The sequence below is a fragment of the Eurytemora carolleeae genome, unplaced genomic scaffold (assembly GCF_000591075.1).
Source record: "Eurytemora carolleeae unplaced genomic scaffold, Eaff_2.0 scaffold60, whole genome shotgun sequence".
Taxonomy (NCBI): domain Eukaryota; kingdom Metazoa; phylum Arthropoda; class Copepoda; order Calanoida; family Temoridae; genus Eurytemora; species Eurytemora carolleeae.
In genome coordinates, this window is record NW_019396087.1 from 370,831 (window position 1) to 391,329 (window position 20,499).

Sequence of the window (20,499 nt, forward strand, 5' to 3'; positions counted from 1 at the left end):
TAAGAAACCGAAAAAATGAGAAAATACATAAAAGCTACAACTGTATTTTTACAAGCATTTTATAATGATATGCTTTTTAAATGTTGTTCTTCAAGTGGCAAAAATGTAAACTTAATTTTTGCAGATTTCTATTACCAATTGATTTTCAAAAAATGATATTTAGATGATTTTTGTGGACGGGCAAAATACTTACGGAATACAGAAAAACCCGAAGCTTTCTTTTATTTTTTTTTGGAATGCTAATTTTATTCTTAAATTACTTAAGCTCAAAAAATAATGTTCACTAATAAAAATGTTGGCTTAAAGGGAATGACCGGCAATGTACGGTTGTTTGAACTTAAAATGTAGTTTGTGGAGAAATTTGTTAGGATTCATTTGAGACATATAAAGCGTTTAATGGTGTACAATTACTGAGTTTGGGCGCAAAGTCGATAAAATCATTCATTTGGGTAGTTATGTTTTGAGAATGGACCGCCAAAATTGAAAAATTTGGCCCAGAGAAAAATGTTACCTTTATCATTTTAAAAAATCTGCAAAAATTAAGTTTACATTTTGGCTACTTGAAGAGAAACATTTTAAAAGAATGGGCCGCGGAGGGCCCTCAAAGGGAAGTCTCTCTATATATATTTGCTTGTCTGTTTGTCTGTCTGTCCGTTTTATCCAATAAACGTACGTCAAAACGGCTGAACCGATCTGGCTCAAATTTTGTGTGGGACCTCACATGACCCCAGGGAAGCTTTGTGAATGATCAAAATTTCAAAAATTAGTCTCTAAGATAATTAGTTTTTCATTAAATTTTGAAAATCACGAAATATTTTTTTTAAATCCTCAAACTTTTTTGTTTGTTTTTGTTAAACAATGTATAAAGAGAGAAAATGTTCACAATTGAAATAGAAGATGGGCACAAAGTGGCCTGAAAGCCTGTTTGTTTGTATGACTGTTTCCAATGCACGTTAAAACAGATCGGGCCCAAACTTTTTTGTAGAAACTCACATGTCCCCAGGGAAGGTTTATGGATGCTCAGAAGTTCAAAAAAAATTATAAAAATAAAAATTTATTTTTGGAAAATTTTGAGTGCACATAAAAGATGATGAAATCCGTGAACTTTTTTGTTAATTTTTTTTATATTGTACGAAGAGAAAATGCTCTCAGATAGAGCAACAACTTGAAGTTGAAAAAGAGGATGCGTGCAAAGCGCCTAAAAGCCTATTATTATAAAATGCTTGTAAAAATGAGGGTGCAGTTTTTTGTATTTTCTCATTTTTTCGGTCTCTTAAAAAGTATATGGCACACACACAGCCACACTAGACAGAATGCCCAAGATCTAGAGAATATATTTTACAACTTTTAACAAGTATTTGGAAAAATCCTCATCATTTATGAGTTGGTTTTTTAATAAACAAATGTCTTTTTTATATAAGAAAAAAAAACAAGAAGAACCAAAAAATTTGAATTTATCATTTATTGTAATAATTTAGAATAAATAATCAATCATTATATAACTTATCCAAGATGGGCGGGTCCAGCGGCGTGAACAGCCCTGGCGGGTCCAGGTCCGTAGGTGGGAGTTCCCTCATAGGTTACATCGGCGATGTTACCGCTGTAAGCATCGGCGGTATGATAGTTAACAATCTGAATTCTACCGTCTGGAAGAGCAACCCTGTATGATCCAGAGGTAGAATATCCATCTCTCTTCTCATTTTGTTCAAATTTTGCACCGCTGTAATCGTCAGCTACGCCGTATTGGTAAGCATAGGCGGCGGGGGTGTCGTAGTTCTCTTCATGTCCATAGGCGGGGGGTCCGGCGGGGATGCAAAGAGCAGCAGAGACGAGGGAAGCAAGAACAATAATAGTCTAAAAATATAGATTTATGAAATATCACTAAAATCAGATCTTTATAGTAGATTGATAGTTTTTACCGAAAAAAAAACAAAATGATTGACAAAAGTATTCATATATACTTTAAGTTTAACATTTAAAAACGTTACAATAGGATTTAAAAAAATACTATGTTTATTTGTGTTCTCTACCTGCATGTTGCTTGATAAAGGTTGAAGATCAACTGATGATAAACTTCATTAAACTAGTGTTTATATACAATGCTTTGGTGGCGCCTATCCTACTCTCTAAGCGCCGGCGCCTTTCACATGAACCCTTCATACAACCCCATATTTGACCTATAATCCACAGAATTGCAAACTGCAAATGTCATACATTGAATAAATACATTTATGCAACTGCCAGCATATAAAATGTAAATTCAAGTTTTAAATTCCAAACGTAGTCGATTATTATAAATACTTGCTGTAGATATCTCATATGAATACGTGCTTGGTAACCTGGGTTTGTTTGGAAATGAAGTTTTAAAAAAAAATTAACCTACTAAACTTAAACACTTTAAAACCAACCAAATTAAACAAATTTGAGGCAAATCAAACACCCAAACTACTTTGATTATAAAGATATATCTCTGTTGGTCTATGTGTTTGTCTGTCTGATCATAACTTATAAACTCCGGTAATTTTCCTAGTATACGATTTTTGGACCCTCCCCTAGGCCCCCCCCCCCCTCCTATCAATTTTGTACATGGGTGTGACAGGAAGTTTCTTAACTTAACCTAACCCGTGGCCGCAGCGCTCGGTTCCTTAGCCCATCCTAGCCGCAGCGCTCGGCCCAGAAAGTATCTTAACCTAACCTAACCCTAAATAACAAAAAAATAAATAATAATAAATTTGCTGAAAAATAAACGGTATGTACAAAATTTATAGGAGGGGTGGGCCTGTGGGGGGTCCAAAAATCGTATACTAGGACAGACCCTAAACTCCTTTGCCGATTTGCCTTCAATTTTCATCGCAGAACACGTTGCACAACGACTTTGATATGTCATATCTCATAACTAATAATTCCATGGCCTTTGTATTTACATTACTAACTCACTTATTTATATGTCTAGACAAAAAGATCTTCATTCACCGTGTTGTAAAGTTCTCAAGCTTTTAAATAAAAATCAATGAGAAATTGGCGTATTACTTCTTAAAAACCTAAACTAACAACAATTGCTTTATAGTGTTAAAATGTACATGTAAACTGATATAGAAAAACATAAGTGAGTTTAACGGTAAAATGAAAGCCCAAGGTGTTGCGACACTTCAAGTTGACCCTGTCTTAAATATTGATGAGACTTTTTATAAACAGGCTGAATCTATGTTTATATTTAAGAACAAGAAAAAGCTTTAGTTTAAAGAAACAATTGTGAAAATCCAGAAATATTTTTGGGTGAAAACAGGCAACTGTTGGATCACAGCACTGTGAGTAGAACCAAGAGAATATGTTCTTATGCTAGGATATTGTTTATATCTCCAGACAATGCTGGGTTTCCAAGATAGTAAATATGCGTCAACACAATTTAAATTCTTATGATGTCAAACTTTAGGACTGTAATTGTAATTTCAAGAGTATTTAAAGAAAGGGCATGCCCGATTCACAACAGTACTCTGCACACTTTTATGTGAGTAATATCATTGTTTGCTATCTTAAAACATGTCAATGATACNGTGAATCCGAAATGGCCCTTTTCAAATGAAATGTCTATTTAAGTATTGTCTTTGCTGTTCAGATAAATGAATTGTCAAGGAAAGAACAAAGTTTACATCTCTAATAGAAAACATATTTAAATGTGAACAAAACGACGGAGTAAGTTTTAACGTTCATCATTATTTTTGAGTAATCCTTTAAGTTGTTTTCTATCTTAAAACATGTCAACCTCTGTCAATTTCATTCTTTTTCTCTCTTCCGTGAAGATATATTATTGCAGTTGAGTTCAAGAAGGGGGGAGGGGGGGGGTGAGAACTGGTACAGTCAATTTTCCAGTCAAAGCAAGAGGGTATATATTTCCCAAAGAACGGTCCCGGTCAACTTGAGTTCTCATACAGTCGATAATTCATAGGCTTTCCTCTTATCCTCGTTCTGACCCATTTAGACGATAATATTATGAATCCATATATTTAAATCCTGAAAATACATGTAATTAACAATGATTTTACAGGGTACGAATATAATGTTTGTGATAATATTAGTTTATTATTACGAAAATGATCTTACTAGTACTGGGTAAATTCGGGATAAGCAGGTTATTGAACAGTGCTAAAACAACGTTTTTTCTTATCTTCTGAAATAAAATGACAATTGGTTGCAAAGATTTATAAATCACGAGTTTTATGGTTTTAAAAAACTAAATTTGAAGCATGAGCACTGCACGGGAAGTTGTTTACATATCTGTCAGAGGTGTAAAATGTTTGGTTTGGCCACCGGAGAAAATGTTGGTCAAAGACGACCTTGCAACGGAGTAAGATCATTGTTTTTGGTTAACAATTATGAGTTATTAATTTACAAAAACAATAAGATCTACTGTTGAACTGGTACCGCAGTGAATCGGTCAGGTCTTCTTTATATGAACCGTCACTTCAAATTACGTCTCCGCGAATGATGAACGAATCATTTGGAATGCTTTATATTAATTATAAAGATCTGATTAAGTACTAATATGACCTGCTCATTAAATCCTATCTCAGCTTAGAGAGGTGGGGTGCATCCCACTTCCCCTTTAGTTCTCCTATATAACTAAAGAACAACATTTCCAAATACGCTCAAACATCTATACTTTTTTATCCTAAATATAAATGACAAATGATTTCTGTTAGGTTTTTGGTAAGTTTTTGATTTGTTTTCGGTATTTTTTTTCTATGTTTTCGGTATGTGTTTGTAGGTTTTTGGCATGTTTTTTTGTATGTTTTTTGTATGTTTTTTTGTAGGTTTTTTTATAGGTTTCGGAAACAGAAAAATTTCCTATCAAGCATTTTTTCAACATTGATAGAACTGTATTAAGGCATAGTTTTAGATTTACAATAAAGATAAAAATTTAATATTGATTTTTCCAAGAACTTTTAAGACCTTGAAAGAATTGCTTGATTGATGGCATATTGGCATGGTGCTGAAAAATATTTATATTTAGCTTTTTAGTTCTTAAGCATGAAAGAATAGATATTAAAAATACAATTTAAAAACTTACTGAAATCTTTGAAAACTTATAGAATTACACGTCTAATAAAGGTGAATTTAATGTGACAAGAAATATAAATTTTTTCCTGTTTCCATACTAAATCCTTTCTTAGGGCGAAGAAAAAAAACTGGTTGGGGTCAGTCCATTTGAATTCAGCCACCTTTTCTAAAAATCAGTGGGCACCCTCTCCGATTATTTTTCAAACTAAATACATGAATAGACATTAATTATATATAAGATCTACCATTTTTTTCTCCCTGTGACCTCTCGGCGCGGAGTTGTGACCTCACTATGAAGATCACTCTATTCAACCAGTCAAACCGCTTGTGTTTATGAAGATATTGACTTGATTTTAACGCCATTTTTTAGAAAATAAATAGGACTTAATTTTTGTAAAGCATAAAATCTGTAGAGTTTGATAAAGGGGTAAATATTAACCAAAAAATGTTTATAAAAAATTAAAGCCTTCGTTTTTTTATTTTTTATTTTTTACTTCTTAAAGTATGAACAAAATTCGGTCAAAATTTCACGCTTGAGAACTGATTGGTTTTGTAGTTATTTTGGATTTTGTGACCATAACTCGCCAACATTGAAGCAATTTCTGTAAAAACCCGCAAACCGATTATTTTTAAATGTTTTCTGTATTTACTCTCATATACTTTGATAACAAAACATATTTATGTTTGAAAAAATTTAGTTTCAACTGAAAATTTACTCTGATCGGAGCGCGCGCTAGCTTGGTTTCTTTTTAAATTAACTTAAGCATTTTTGTTTCACACCACGGAGGAAAAATGTCACACATTTTTCAACTTAGAAAATCAACGATATCTTTCATATTGTTGAATACATAAAGGTTTTGAAGGGTACAGTTGTGAATCCGAAATGGCCCTTTTCAAATGAAATGTCTATTTAAGTATTGTCTTTGCTGTTCAGATAAATGAATTGTCAAGGAAAGAACAAAGTTTACATCTCTAATAGAAAACATATTTAAATGTGAACAAAACGACGGAGTAAGTTTTAACGTTCATCATTATTTTTGAGTAATCCTTTAAGTAAACAGTGTTCTCTCTTTACACCTTGACCTCCCCCCCCCTCCCCCCTCGGAATCAACAGATATTTCCTGTTAAAATATAAGAAATACAACCTGGACCTCCAACTTTTCCAATTCTCTGACCAGTGTCCAGTTTTCTAGAAACTATCTGTCTGACAGTTACAAAATATAAAGTTGCATTTTATTTAAGGTTTGAAAATTGAAAAGTTGTCTCTACTCTACAAAAACAATAAAATGTAGATAGTGTACTCATTTGAATACATTTTTCATCTATCATTCTGACAATTGAAAAATGGAAGCTCCAAATCTTTTTTTATGTTTAAAAAAATTTTGGATTTAAAATAAAGATAAAAAATATTTTTTTTTGTTTCTTCACTACATCAGCAATCTAACAAAGGCAGCCGATCTAAAATAAACAAATATGAGTTAGTAAACTGTGAAAGTAGTGTTAAATTATGTTAAAAAAAAGATTGAAAAAGTTAAGGAATTTAGTTGTATACGAAAAGGACCTTATTACAGTGACATTTTCAAATTCAAATTCAAGGTTATCCTGCCCCCCCCCCCCCCACCCCCATCTTTAACCCTACGGTTGGACTTTAGAGTCCTANCCCCCCCCTAGATGTCTGTTTATTATTTGTGTTATTGTTTACAATCTCTATTATTGTTGTTACGCAATTCTACTAATACTAATTCAGTCCAAAAACATCACAGCAAAGTTTACGGAAACCCTATCGCCCCCTCCTTCTATTCAGTATCTCCTTGCATAAATGTATGTGCGTTATTCATACATATATATTTCCGTCTAAAAATGGCTAAATATACAATTCCAACTTTCTTTATGTTTAAATGAGAACTTTGATTTTAATTTAAGGTTTAAATTTTGAAAAGTTGTCTTCACAAAAGTAATCTTTTAAGATAATATTCATGTAGTATGCATATACATTTTCCTATATAAATATTTTAGTTTAAAAATTGCTAAATATACAGTTCCAGCTTTATTTATGTTTAAATGAAACTTTGATTCAAGGTTAGAAATTTGAGAAGTTATTTTTGCAAAACACTCTATCCCCGTAGTAAATTTTAATTCGAACAGGACCTGCCCAGTTTGTAGCGGCCTGCCAGATAACAACGTGTACTGACCCGATCCTATGGTACAGTACGTCGCCCTAACAAGACTAACATACGACAGGGGTCAATTTTCTTGGCATAGTCCCGTGAGAGGGTTTACTATGACAACTCCCAATGGCGCGTTCAGACTTTTTACAATACCCGGCCTAGGCCTAGGCCTATTTGACCGACCCCACTGGTTTAGTCCACCGCGAAAAAGTGACCTTTTGGGATAAGTACATTTCATATGAAGAAAAAAATTCATTTGATGCTTACAGTAACAGTACACTGTAATTTCCAATTGGTCTTTCATACCAACATGTAAAGTAATTTAGCCACAATCTAAAGTTTGTATGAGCTTTATTTATTTGCATCCTAATGGAAAAATAATTTTTTCAAATTTGATTTATAAAAGCTAGGAAAATGGGAGAGTTTAGGAGAGATAATATTTACTATGGAATGCCATACAGTTCAATTAGAAGGTAATTTTTAGGTTTCAATACTTTTGATGACTTGAAATTAGAAAATTGTCGCTCCTGTACTGTAAAGTTATAAGGAAATCGTGTATAGTTTTAAATTAACATTAATGTGCATTTAACAATCTTTATTCATAGACTTCATACAATTGCAATGTGTATTTTGACAGGGGCTCCCAATATACATGATAATTGTATGTAGTGGAGGGGAGTACAGGGGCTCCCTTAATAAACATGATAATTGTATGTAGTGGAGGATAATACAGGAGCTCCCAATAAACATGATAATTGTATGTAGTGGAGTATAGTACAGGAGCTCCCAATAAACATGATAGTTGTATGTAGTGGAGTATAGTACAGGGGCTCCCAATAAACATGATAGTTGTATGTAGTGGAGGATAGTACAGGAGCTCCCAATAAACATGATAATTGTATGTAGTGGAGGGGATGGAGGGGAGTACAGAAGACCTGGAGTGGATTCATCTATATTTCTTGACAACTTTTATAGTAATCTGCCTCAAAGGTAACCAGAGGAATATGTTATAGGAACGGACTACTCGCCACGAACTCGAATTGTCTAACCCCTAAATATTCTCAACCCGATAATCTGAACAGAATTATATACTTGACATATTAAAGAGCTGCGACATCAGGTTGCTAATATTCAAAACTTTAAAAAATTTCTCTTTTAGGCAGAAAAAAATTCCTTTTGATAAACTTATTTTAAAGGATTATTTTTACTTTAAATGACTTTCTATTTAAAGCGCTTTACAAGGATACCCTTTAAACCTTTATCTGATCTCATCAAGGAGTATGGAATGATGCCATTTTTGTATTAGACCATCTAGTGAGGTTTTGACTAAACTCCATCGGCCATCTTCTTCCTACTCCAACCTTTCTTCTCCTGCTCAACAATATTCTCCAAATCCATCTTCTTATTCTTCTTATTCATCTTCCTCCGCCCCCCGACCTTACACTGGATTAAGGTTAGGTTGAACATTTTTCTTTAAAAAGAGGATTTGCGGGAATTATTTTGATAATTCCTCAGATTCTTTTTTGTCTAATTTTATGGCAATAATGATATAATCACAAAAAATAAAAAAAAATCTACATGTCATATAAACAATTTACTACGACTACTAAACGTATAAAAATTCAAAATTAAACCAACCAAAAAAATATTTTTTTTCATTAATATACCACTTTTTCTGAAATGGCAATAGAACATATTTTGATCAAAAGTACAATGATTTCTACAAAATCTGGCCTTTTCAAGTTCTTTTATATAATGTAATGAGATGTTCAAGTTTAGTTGATAAAGAAATTGAGCCTTTGCCACAAACTCTGATTTTCTAATCCCTATATCTGAGCAACCCAATATTGAGGACCTTAGATATTTCAAACTATGAACTCTGTTGGTTCAAATAATCTAAGTTTGAAATATCAAAGGTTTACACCATCAGGTTTCAAAGATTAAGGCAATTGAATATTTGATTTTGTGGCAAAGACTCAATTTTTTAGAAAAACTTTCTCAATTTAAAATCCGGAGATCCATTAGATTTTGATAACTCAGAGAAGTGATCATTATATTTATATATATCTAGATACAAGCACTATAACTAAGATAAAGTTATATATGTTTTCCGATAAAAAATCTAAAATTACATAAAAAATAATAAAAGAGGTGAAGAAAGATTATTTTTTTAATTAACTAATTTTAATGATTGAAATAGAAGAGCTAGTTCGCAGAACGATCTACAGATGGGGTTGAGTTCGACGATGGAAAGGTCGTCTTCTAACAACAATTTGTCTCGTCCAAACTCCTCTCTTAGAAGATCTTACAAGAACACTCATAACATTAACGGATTCTATCAGGTATATAGAGTGAATACCAGAACACTCTGGAAAAGGAAGACGACTTTTAGACACTAGTTTTGATTTTAAATAGTCATGATTATGAGACAAAGTGATTATGCAGTATGCACAGACCGTTTTACTTTATAATGGATTTTTAAGCCATTTTTTCATTAGGAGTCTCTCATTTGATTACAGGGGATGTTTACGAAAAATTAAGATGAAGGACACGGTTTTAAATAAAAATATCTTTACAGAAAAGTCTATATGATTACAATCTATTGACAATCTGATTAAGTATAAAACATTTGCCATTTTATTTGTTGGAAAAACTCTTATTTAAGGCACTGTAAGCGTAATTACTAGTGTCCTTCAATGCAAATGCAATATAACCTTTATCTGATCAATAAGGTAGAAGATATTGTCGTTTTTCTAAGTTTAAAAGTGTTTAATCCTGATAATTTCTATATCTTTTCCTGCGGTGGAAATACGCAAGTCACTTTTTAATTGAAACCACAGTTGAAAAAAATTAGTTTTCAAAGTTACAAACAGTGATATTTAATTCATACTTAATCAGACAAATCTTTAAAGGGTACCGTTGTGAATCGGGATTGCATCATTGCTGGAGGGTCACTTGAAATTACGCTTACAGTCCCTTTAAACATTAAATCTAAATCTTTAACTAAATCCTACTGTACATAGTACTTTAATATGTATTAAATTATATCTTTATGTACATATAGAGATCGTTGATAAAACATAATATTTTATAAATATGAGAGAGGGGGCAGATTAGAGATTGCATGGAGGGTCACTAGTAATTACGCCTTTAGTGTCTTCCAAACAACAAAAGGGTTAATGGTGTATATTTAAACAGATTAGCAATAGATTGGATTTCGCTTCCAGTTCCTTTAAGTTTACATTTCTGTAATAGAAGCCAAGTGACGATAAGAATGATGAATTTTTCACAAGCTCGCTAAATTCAGGTAATATGATTAATATCACAGAATATGATTAACACAAAAATTTCATGTAAAAAAGTTAAATTAATTAATATTTTTTTTAATCAAGGGTCTGCCCATGATCTTCACAATGATCCTCGGTTTGGCAAATCTGATAGTTTTTCATTTTTCAATGGTAACTATCATACTGTAACTACAGATATCAGGTGAATTTTAAATACCATGGTTCAGCCATATCACAATAAACTTTGCTTTGTACTTTAAAGGGACCATTTTAGGTTTTAGATACAGTATTAACCAGAAAACTCTGAAATAGGGAGACACATTCATAGCAATACTTAAGTGCATTTGATGATGATACAAAGCAAATAGTTTTGATAGAAACTTATCAGATTACTAATTAAGTGAAATGAGTCTGTTTACACTGTTAAATGAATGGGTCCCATGCTCATTGGACCTTTTAAAGTCATAAATGGAGTTCAAATAAGGTCGTCTTTATTCTTAGAGTTTTCTGTCTATAAATGTAGGATATATGACGTAAATTCTGTAAATACTGTAAATCTTTTAGTTTGTTTATCATTTATATATACTTTGCTTGTCTGTCTGTCTGCCTGTTTGTTTTTATCCAATAAACGTCAAAACGGCTGAACCGATTGGGCCCAAATTTTGTGTGGGACCTCACGTGACCCCAGGAAAGGCCTATTGATGATCCGACAAAATTATATTTTCATTAAAGTTTGAAAGTCTACTAACTTTTGAAATCCGCGAAAGGAATTGAGTCTTTGCCACAAACTCTGCTTTTCTAAATCATCTTTAAATTCCTATGTCGTAGACTTTAGATATTTCAAACTATGAATTCTGTTAGATCAAATAATATAAGTTTGAAATATTTTTTCGACATTGGATTCCAAAAATATAGGGATTATAAAATCAGAGTTTGTGGAAAAGACTCAATTCCTTTGTGTTTTGTTTTTGAAATAGAAGATGTACACGCGAAGCGCACTAAAAGCCCAGTTCATTAATATGTCTTGTAGCGCAAGGGGATCATTTTTCAGACGGTTTTAAAGCGTTCTCATATTTTGAAATGCTTAATTAAAAAAATTAAATTACTGATGTATTCCCCCATTTTTTTAATCTAATAATTTGGTTGATATTAATATAAATCTGTTTTTTAACAAAAATATTATATGGTTTATACTGCATAAACACTAATCAAATAATAAACTAAAATTTTCAAATTTTTTAATCCTTTGAATTTATATTCTTGACAGGACTAGAAGCTCGCGTCCTGTTTCTGCTCTTGAAGGTCGAGCTCAGCTACAACCCCCTCCTCCCCCTGGCGGTGAAGTTGATCAAAGATATTTAAATCCAAGGTTAGTAGGAATTGGACCCCCCCCCCCTACTCTCCCCAACCCATCCCTCTCACCCTATAGTGAATAGCAATACGGAAAGAATTAATTTCTTGCCTCAACCTCTTAATCGCCAATCCATAAACTTGGAACTTTTTTGTTGAATACTCATAACCCTGATTGCTTGATCTCGATATCCACTGTTGACACTTTTAAGTTGAGGACCTATAAAAAAGCTAAACCTTTCCATGTCTTCAGTTTAGTATTCCTCCCCAAACTAAGTACAATTAACTTGCGGGATATCGAATAAAGATTAAATTAAACTGCAGGTTAAAAAAAAAAAAAGATCCACAATACAAGAGTTCCCCTCTGATGATATAAACCTTTGATTTTATAAAACTTTGACTATCTAATCTAACAGAATTCAAAGTTTGAAACAAGAAAGGTTTACGACAAACTCTAATTTCGAGCATTTGATGGTCATCCAAAGATTAGTTAGTCAAGCTTTCCTAGGCTGTCAATTTAAACTAGGTTTTCAGACTAATTGATCAGAGTGGGAGGAGAGGATAGGATGCGTCTATTTAAACTAGGTTTTCAGACTAATTGATCAGAGTGGGAGGAGAGGATAGGATGCGTCTATTTAAACTAGGTTTCAGACTAATTGATCTTTCTTATTCTTTTTAGGAGAGAAAAGAAAAGAAGAGAGGATATAAACCTTGTAAATGATATCCATCATAAGTATCAAGAACTTTAATTGAGAACTAGGATATAAACCTTGTAAATGATATCCATCATAGGTATCAAGAACTTTAATTGAGAACTAGGATATAAACCTTGTAAATTATATCCACAATCATAATATCAAACCCTTAATTGAAATCTAGGATGTAAACCTTGTAAATGATATCCACCATATATTTCAAGAAAAATGATATATACAAAATAAATATCAAGAACTTTGATTGAGAGCTATCTATATAATAAAGCTCTTTGCTCATGTAAAGTATAAACTAAATTGACGATTGTACGGAATTTATAATGTTTGTTGATTCGTTTTATTATGATTCCTTGCAACTGAATACTTTTTTTAAAAGACTTAAAAAGATTATATTTAAGGTCTAAGACTTATTTAACTTAGGAATCGTCAAGTTTAAAGAGTTTCAGGTCGTCTCATTAGTCTCATATCCTTTGTGGGTATGTATATATATATATATAAATAAATATATATATATATAAAAAGGATAAATATATGTTGGCTATGGCTAGCCAATCTGGCCGACTTTTTTTTGGGCTACTTAGAACTTTAGTTGAAAGCTAGGATATAAACCTTTTAAATGATATCGAACATAAATATTAAGAACTTAAATTAAAATCTAGGATAAAATAATATCCGCTAATTTATTTAAGTTAGAATACAATACCAACATAATACACATCTTTTAGAATTAAAATCATAAACGATCATAACCGATAAGAAACTTTCAGAAAAGATCTGAAACGGTAATTAACGATCAGAGACCATCAGAAACGATCAGAATCGAACAGTAAGAAGACACCGTTTTTGGCAAAAACGTCAAGTATCGAAGTAAAAAATAGCCTGGATTAATAATTTTGACCATTTATGGCCTTGCAATCAGAAAATATTATGCAGAGCGTCCAAGATCATATTTGATTATCTCTCAGCTTTAACGTATTTTATCCTGCAACGTAATACTCGAAAAGCCTAGTATTTTCTTCAGACTAATTTTTATATTATGCTCATACAATTTATTTTAATGATTCAATTTTTTTTTAAATTTTCTAATTAGTCCCGAAAATTGTAATTTAAAGCTATATACGATCCAATATGATGTGGGATACCCTGCATGCAGTATATTGAGAGGAACTAGATATGTAACAAATAAGATTTTATCTTATAGTTGAGGAAAACAAATTAATTCTTCAAATTTTTATAAAAACGTGTTCTTAAATTTTATTTTTAGGACTTGGTTCAAAGAAAGTTTTCTATGACTGTTGATGCAATACATGTAAAATAAAAAGACGACTTTATACTTTGAACTGACAATGTTAAAAGCTAAAATGTCGTCTTCCAGTTTTTGTTTAAATTGTTGAAAATCTGTAAGCATCTTTGAAATATCTAAGATATGGCTATTCATGTTTGAATTTTGACTCTAACTTAGATTTAGAATTTAAGTATTTTCTAGGAATTGATGTCTAAAAATTGAAGAAAAAAAAATTTAAAAAGATGTCAAAAAATCTTTATTCTAAAAAACTAAGCTAACATAAAATTTATTGTATTGTACTTATCAAACTATGCTTTTAGGCATCTTCCATTTCAATTTTTAATTGTGGCCTTATCTGCGAGCATCTTCTCTTTGTATAGTATAAAAAAATTTTAAAAAAGTTTGCGGATTTCATAATAATTTTTTTCGCGCATTTCCAAAATTTTACAAAAAAAAAAATTTAAAACACAAATTTTTGAAATTTTGATCTTTCATAAACCTTCCTTGGGGACACTTGAGGTCCGACACAAAATTGGGGCCCGATCGGTTCAGCCGTTTAGACGTTTATTGGATACAAACAAACAGACAAGCTAAATTTATATATAGATTAATGCTATGACACTTGTAAGTTGTAAAACATATATAGCAATAAAAATATTAAAAAAAAACTTGTAATATGCGCACAACAGTCAGTCAACATTTTAAAAATCCCAGAATAAGGTGGAATCCATGGTTTTTGTTTTATTCAAGAAACACAAATGAATTTTCATTAAAAATCACGAATGATACAATGTTGAATTGGTTGGACTTGTAAACTGTTTTTTTTTGATAAGAACTAATTATGCAAGTTTGAAAACTTTAAACACTTCATTGTTCTTCCCAGTTGTTTATAGTTATGTTCTTAGAATTCTTTAATAGCTTATTTTATTCGGAATAATATTTTGATTCTTTTGATGTTAATTCCTTTGTACCATTGCATATTTGAAATAATTAAATGTTTTATGTTTTATGTTGTCTAAACCACAAACTCAAATGTTTCTAATCCCCATAATCTTTGCAACCTGGTGATGTAAACCTTTGATATTTCAAACTTAGATTATTTGATCTAACATATATCAAAGTTTGAAATTTATAAGGTCTACGATATCGGGAAAATCATAGTTTAGAGGAGAATAAAACCTTAATTTATTTAACCTCTTACAGAACAGTTTCTTTCATTAAAGTATAATTAATTTTAGGGATTTTAAATTTACAAAAGCTGCGAACTAGATCAAAAACTACGGAGTGTGTACAAACGTCAAAAAAAATGTCGAATAAGAAAAAATCTAAGAGCAAAACGCCCTGTAACAAAACGGAGAATGCTAAAAAACGTCGATTGTTTGAAAACAGTGGTAATTTAGACGTTTAATAATTTAGACGTTTAGTAATTTTGCCTTTTTTAAACATTCGACATTAATGCCGTTCATCATTTTGTAAAAGATATCTTGTTTTTCTACATTTTGTAACATCGACGTTTTGTTGTAAAACATTTTATTTATGACGTTTTGTTCTTCGACGTTTTTAACTCGCTCCGTCCTAATTCTGTTTTCTGCTAAAAAATAGCTGAGAACCTGAAACCTAACACCCTGATTATTTTAATATCTGGATCAGGATCGAAGATTAAAATCCGGATAAGATTGGCGGGAAAGAATTGTTTTAGTCAACTGAATTTTCTTTGTATCTAGTATCTAGTATATGTATCATAACATTCATTATATTTAAATAAATAGATTTCCGCCTCACTTCCCTGTAATAAAATGCTAAGTCTTAGTTTTCAAAGTTTATTTTATCGTCCTAGTTTTCTTATATCTCAATTTTTCCTACCCATTTAACAGAATATAGGGAGCAAGGGTCATTCTTCAATTGATTTTAGGGGTTTCTTACAGAAATATATACATACATACAGAGAGACAGGGTGTCTCACTAAACATACCAATTTAAAGGGAGTGTTCGCAAATCCGAATCCCAATCAGATTTGGTTTCGATCGCTACTAATCTTTAGCGTCCATAATGAGAATTTGGTACAAAAAGTAAAAAATAACGCTTTATGTTCCTAAGAGTGGAGAGTTAATTCGGATTCACTTTTCATTTTTCGCGAACACTTCCTTTAAAAACAAATAAGTATGTTGTGTTCCTTTAATACGGTTTCATTAAAATGCTATTTTTTATTTTAAAATACTTTTTGCAAAGCAGGTTTTTTAACGTTGTGTCCAACATCAACCCAATTGTCGTCTTTTAATTCGCATTTTTCTGGGACACACGGTATACTTTTCACCAGAACATATGGTTGGGTGGATTATACAGGGTTATTTACAACAGACGAAACTACGGAAAATTGATTTAATGTATTTGCTGGTTTTTAAACATTTTTCTAACGTCAAATTGCGGAATGTTATAACAGTTCGTTCATGTCACAAAAAAAGAACACACAATCATAAAAATATAAGTTGTTGCATGATTCTTTTAAACAGAATACTTCATATTACATTATAATTTTAAACTCAATTGTCGCTACAGCTGAGGATTTTGGTAAATTGCGAATTTTCTGACGATTGTTATAGAAAATCTAATGTATAAGCTTTTTTATTAAATTACTCAAATGATTTTGTTTTGTTGGTTTGTTTTCTATGTTAATGAATTAGGCTGATGAAGCCTAGAAGTCTAGTGTATTCTAGACTGCTTGGGGACTGCCTGGTAGGGGGTGAATGGTCAGTTACCTCCCTCCACCCCTTCTACCCCCCCCCCCTCCTAGCCCTGCTCTCCTTTCCTTGATCACATGAATTTACTGTTAAAACAAATACAAAATACCAGACTCAATGTGACCCAGCCACCCTGCAGGGAGGGTCGAAGGGGACACAGAAAAAAACCATAGCAGATGTGCATCTGAGGAAAGGTGGAGGGGGGGTTGGGGGAGGAGAAAATTCCCCCCCCCCCCACCTGAATTTTTCTCCCAAGTTTTTAAATCCCTCCCCCTTCTCCCCCCTACACCCCCGTAAACGCTAGTAAACCTCTGAGTACGCCTTTGAACCGAACCCTTTTTTGTCCATTCATCCTTATTCCTTTAAAAATTCTTGAAATTCAATTTTTTCTTTTTCTGGATTTTAGCATCTGTTTGATCTTTTAAAAGACGATTCACAATTTTATTTTTGAATTCCACTAGCGTAAGAAGGATGGGAGGGAAGAGGGGGGGGGGTATATAAAATTCTTCCAATTTGCCTCCCAATATAAACTAACTGTGTCAAAGTATTTTATGATCGTGAATTCCTAGTCTTAGATAATTTTTATCTCTTCCCCGTATTGTTTTTAACTTTAGTTTTACAACCAATATTTCTGTTGAGTTCAATGAAAAGAAGTGAATACCAATATAGACGTAGATAGATAGATGGTTAGAAGGATGGCAAGAGGATAGATAGATATTAGATAGAAGGGTGGCAAGATAATAGATAGATAGACAGAAAGAATTAAGGATGGCAAGATAATAGAATATATAAGGGTGGCAGTATTTATAGATAGAAATATGGAGAGATAGAAGGGGTTAAGATAGATAGATAAGATAAAATAATAGATATAAAGATGGCAAGATTCAAAGATAGAGAGTAAGGTGGCAAGATACAATGATGGATAGAAAGGTGGCAAGATACAAAGATAGGGAGAAAGGTGGCAAGATACAAAGATAGATAGAAAGGTGGTAAGATACAAAGATAGATAGAAATGTGGCAAGATACAAAGATAGATAGAAAGGTTGCAAGATACAATGATAGATAGAAAGGTTGCAAGATACAAAGATAGCGAGAAAGATGGCAAGATACAATGATGGAAAGAAAGATGGCAAGATACAAAGATAGATATAAATATGGCAAGATACAAATATAGATAGAAATGTGGCAAGATACAATGATAGATAGAAAGGTTGCAAGATACGAAGATAGAGAGAAAGGTAGTAAGATGCATTGATGGAAAGAAAGATGGCAAGATACAAAGATAGATATAAATGTGGCAAGATACAAAGATAGATTGAAATGTGGCAAGATACAAAGATAGATGGAAAGGTGGCAAGATACAAAGATAGATAAAAAGGTGGCAAGATACAATGATAGATAGAAAGGTGGCAAGATACAACCATAGATTTAAAGGTGGCAGATACAAAGATAGATATAAATGTGGCAAGATACAAAGATAGATAGAAAGGTGGCAAGATACAAAGATAGAGAGAAAGATGGCAAGATACAAAATCAGATTTCTTTTTTAATAAAAAAAGTGCAAAATGTATAATCATTCATATTTAACAAAGTGTTCTAAAATTGTGCATTATATACCCGAGTCTGTTTGATATTTGAACATATTTATTTGAATTGTCCTTGCTAGGTCATTTCTAGAATATGATCAGTATGTTACAGTACACACTTAGAACACATGGGCACTAAAGTTTCATTGATTTAAAGTACACTCGTATTAAGGGGTGGGTTGAGTGGGTAAAGGACTAATAGTGGCAAGTAATATTTAAAAAAATAGTTATTGAAAAATAAATATAAATTAAAATTTGAATTTTGATATTTTTTGCACTTGGCAACAGTTTTAATGCACCCTTCAGTTTCATGTTTGAAGAAATATCGATTGAATTTTATGACACACTTTTAACAGTTATTTACGAGCTTGGATTTAATTTCACATGTTTACTACTAATGTACAGTTAGTAACACCCCTAGAGTATGGATGGCTAGGATGACGTCAGCTTTATTTTTTAACAAAATTAATCCCAAAATGAATTAAATAAGAAGGGTTTAAAGGAAGTGTTCGCAAATGTTGAAATGAAGTTAGAAACCAAGAATACAAATCGTTGTTATTTATATTTCCCTCTGAAGCATCCGAGGGGGAAATATCAGAAAATGTTTATTAATATTTTTAATTATTATGATTAGTTTTGTCCAGGGATCAAAATTAATGAATTGGAAGGTCACTGAACTACCTAACGCAAGTTCAAATCTTAAATCATCGATTCAAATCCTCATGAATCTTTAACCTTGAATCAGTGATTTAAATTTTAACCGGCAATAGGTAGATCAGCGACCTGGCTCAAATTTATTATATTCGGTCCCTAAAGTCTGAAGTTTTGGGTTATGAATCTTAGGATCAAGCCTTGATTTCCATTTTACGTAGATCTAAACCTAAAATCCATTTCGATATCCCTTGGTGGTTATACCTTGCAGGGATAAAGTTTAATCAAGGGATCTAGCATTGAGGGAAGGGAAGCCGGAAGGTGGGCGACGAAGCTCACAAAATACATAATACGACAAAGTATATAAAACGACTTACCTTTGTTATTTTGACGAAAAAAACACGTACGTTTTTGAAAAGCTTAATGTAAGATCTCAGAGAAACGGGGTCTAATTTTTTCCCCTCAAAGTCATTATGATGTAAAAAAGGTGTATTTAGGAAGCCCTCCGACCCATCGTGACTTTATTTTAATTGCTAAGCCTTCTATGCTTAGAAGAGGTTGGTATGAAAGCTGGAATTGGTTTTGGTGTTATGAGTATTGAATATCGTGCAGGAGAATAGTTATAATTTGAAACCAATCATCCTCCACTCTCCAGCTATCTACAGAACTACAGGTTCATGCTAGGCAGCAGCAATTTACTCCTTTTAACCTTTTTATTAGTATTTTACACTTGAGGTAGTCGTCACAGTGATCCAAAGGTTGCAATCGTTAAGAGTTTTGCCAATTACTTCTTTAAAAGCTTAAAGCGAGGGTTATTGTTTCCAAATGTACATGTCTATTAAGTCTAGGGATAAAAAAGGTAAACAAAGATAAAGGAGTATACGACACTTAAAAATTTTTTAAATTTTGCCTCTTTCTAGAATTAATGTTTACATCTTATGAAACTATTGTGTACTTTATCATTCTTCCTCACTTCGTGCCATAAAGTACATTATAACACCGTACTTTAAAGTAATCATTGGTATATTTCCAAAAAAATAAATAAAAATAAAATTGAAATCAACTTTATATTTTTTTCAAAGCTTATTTGAGCAAGGAATAGCCATTGAAATAAGACAAGTACACAAATGTTCCATGAAATTACCTATAACACTTATTTTTGGCACGACGTGCTATACAATTTTTGGACTTAAAATTTCTCTTTATCTTGAAGGTTTCTCTCTAAAAACGTTATCAAAATGCGAACCAAAATAAAAGAGTTAGAAATAGTTATTATGTAGGTTTTAGAATTTTAAAACTTAATGAAATATTAAAAATGAAATAATTGATGATTTGAGGTCCTACAAAGATATGGAGAGGATATGAGGTCCTACAAAGATTTGGAGAGGATATGAGGTCCTACAAAGATATGGAGAGGATATGAGTTCCTACAAAGATATGGAGAGGATATGAGGTCCTACAAAGATATGGAGAGGATATGAGGTCCTACAAAGATATGGAGAGGATATGAAGTTCACTTTGAGTGAGAATTGACATAAGCCAGCTAAATACAATCGATCTGAAAGAATTCAAAGTTAATAAAATGAAAGGTCTGCAACATCAGGAAAGTGTTCAGCTTTCGCTACTCATTTTAATCAAACATACACCCTTTAACAAATACAAA

At 32.1% G+C, this 20,499-nt stretch overlaps 2 protein-coding genes across 3 annotated transcripts; one reads left to right on the forward strand and one right to left on the reverse strand.

The window, feature by feature from the left end:
- Positions 1-1,444: 1,444 nt before the first annotated feature.
- On the reverse strand, positions 1,445-2,132 carry LOC111718324 (pro-resilin). Its single transcript, XM_023493887.1, has 2 exons — positions 2,031-2,132; positions 1,445-1,854 (listed from the first exon to the last, which is right to left on the reverse strand). The coding sequence occupies exons 1-2, from the start codon at positions 2,034-2,036 to the stop codon at positions 1,504-1,506; spliced, it is 357 nt and encodes a 118-aa protein (XP_023349655.1). The 5' UTR covers positions 2,037-2,132; the 3' UTR covers positions 1,445-1,503.
- A 5,237-nt stretch (positions 2,133-7,369) lies between these two features.
- LOC111718320 (putative protein TPRXL) lies at positions 7,370-13,942 on the forward strand. 2 transcript variants are annotated; one of them, XM_023493883.1, is made up of 8 exons: positions 7,370-7,699; positions 8,133-8,216; positions 8,533-8,679; positions 9,427-9,568; positions 10,482-10,533; positions 10,619-10,684; positions 11,781-11,882; positions 12,543-12,623. In XM_023493883.1, the coding sequence occupies exons 1-7, from the start codon at positions 7,641-7,643 to the stop codon at positions 11,873-11,875; spliced, it is 645 nt and encodes a 214-aa protein (XP_023349651.1). In that variant the 5' UTR covers positions 7,370-7,640; the 3' UTR covers positions 11,876-11,882; positions 12,543-12,623. The 2 variants fall into 2 exon arrangements, with proteins under 2 accessions (XP_023349651.1, XP_023349649.1); XM_023493881.1 differs by having other exon boundaries at positions 7,372-7,699; positions 10,619-10,715; positions 12,543-13,942.
- Positions 13,943-20,499: the final 6,557 nt, after the last annotated feature.

Bases quoted from the DNA above. Each gene is read 5' to 3' on its own strand.
- LOC111718320 (XM_023493881.1), top strand. From the start codon at position 7,641: ATGGGAGAGTTTAGGAGAGATAATATTTACTATGGAATGCCATACAGT. The intron at 9,569-10,481 runs GTATATAGAGTG...TTTCTGTAATAG, and splicing joins ACATTAACGGATTCTATCAG to AAGCCAAGTGACGATAAGAA. The intron at 10,534-10,618 runs GTAATATGATTA...TTTTTAATCAAG, and splicing joins CACAAGCTCGCTAAATTCAG to GGTCTGCCCATGATCTTCAC.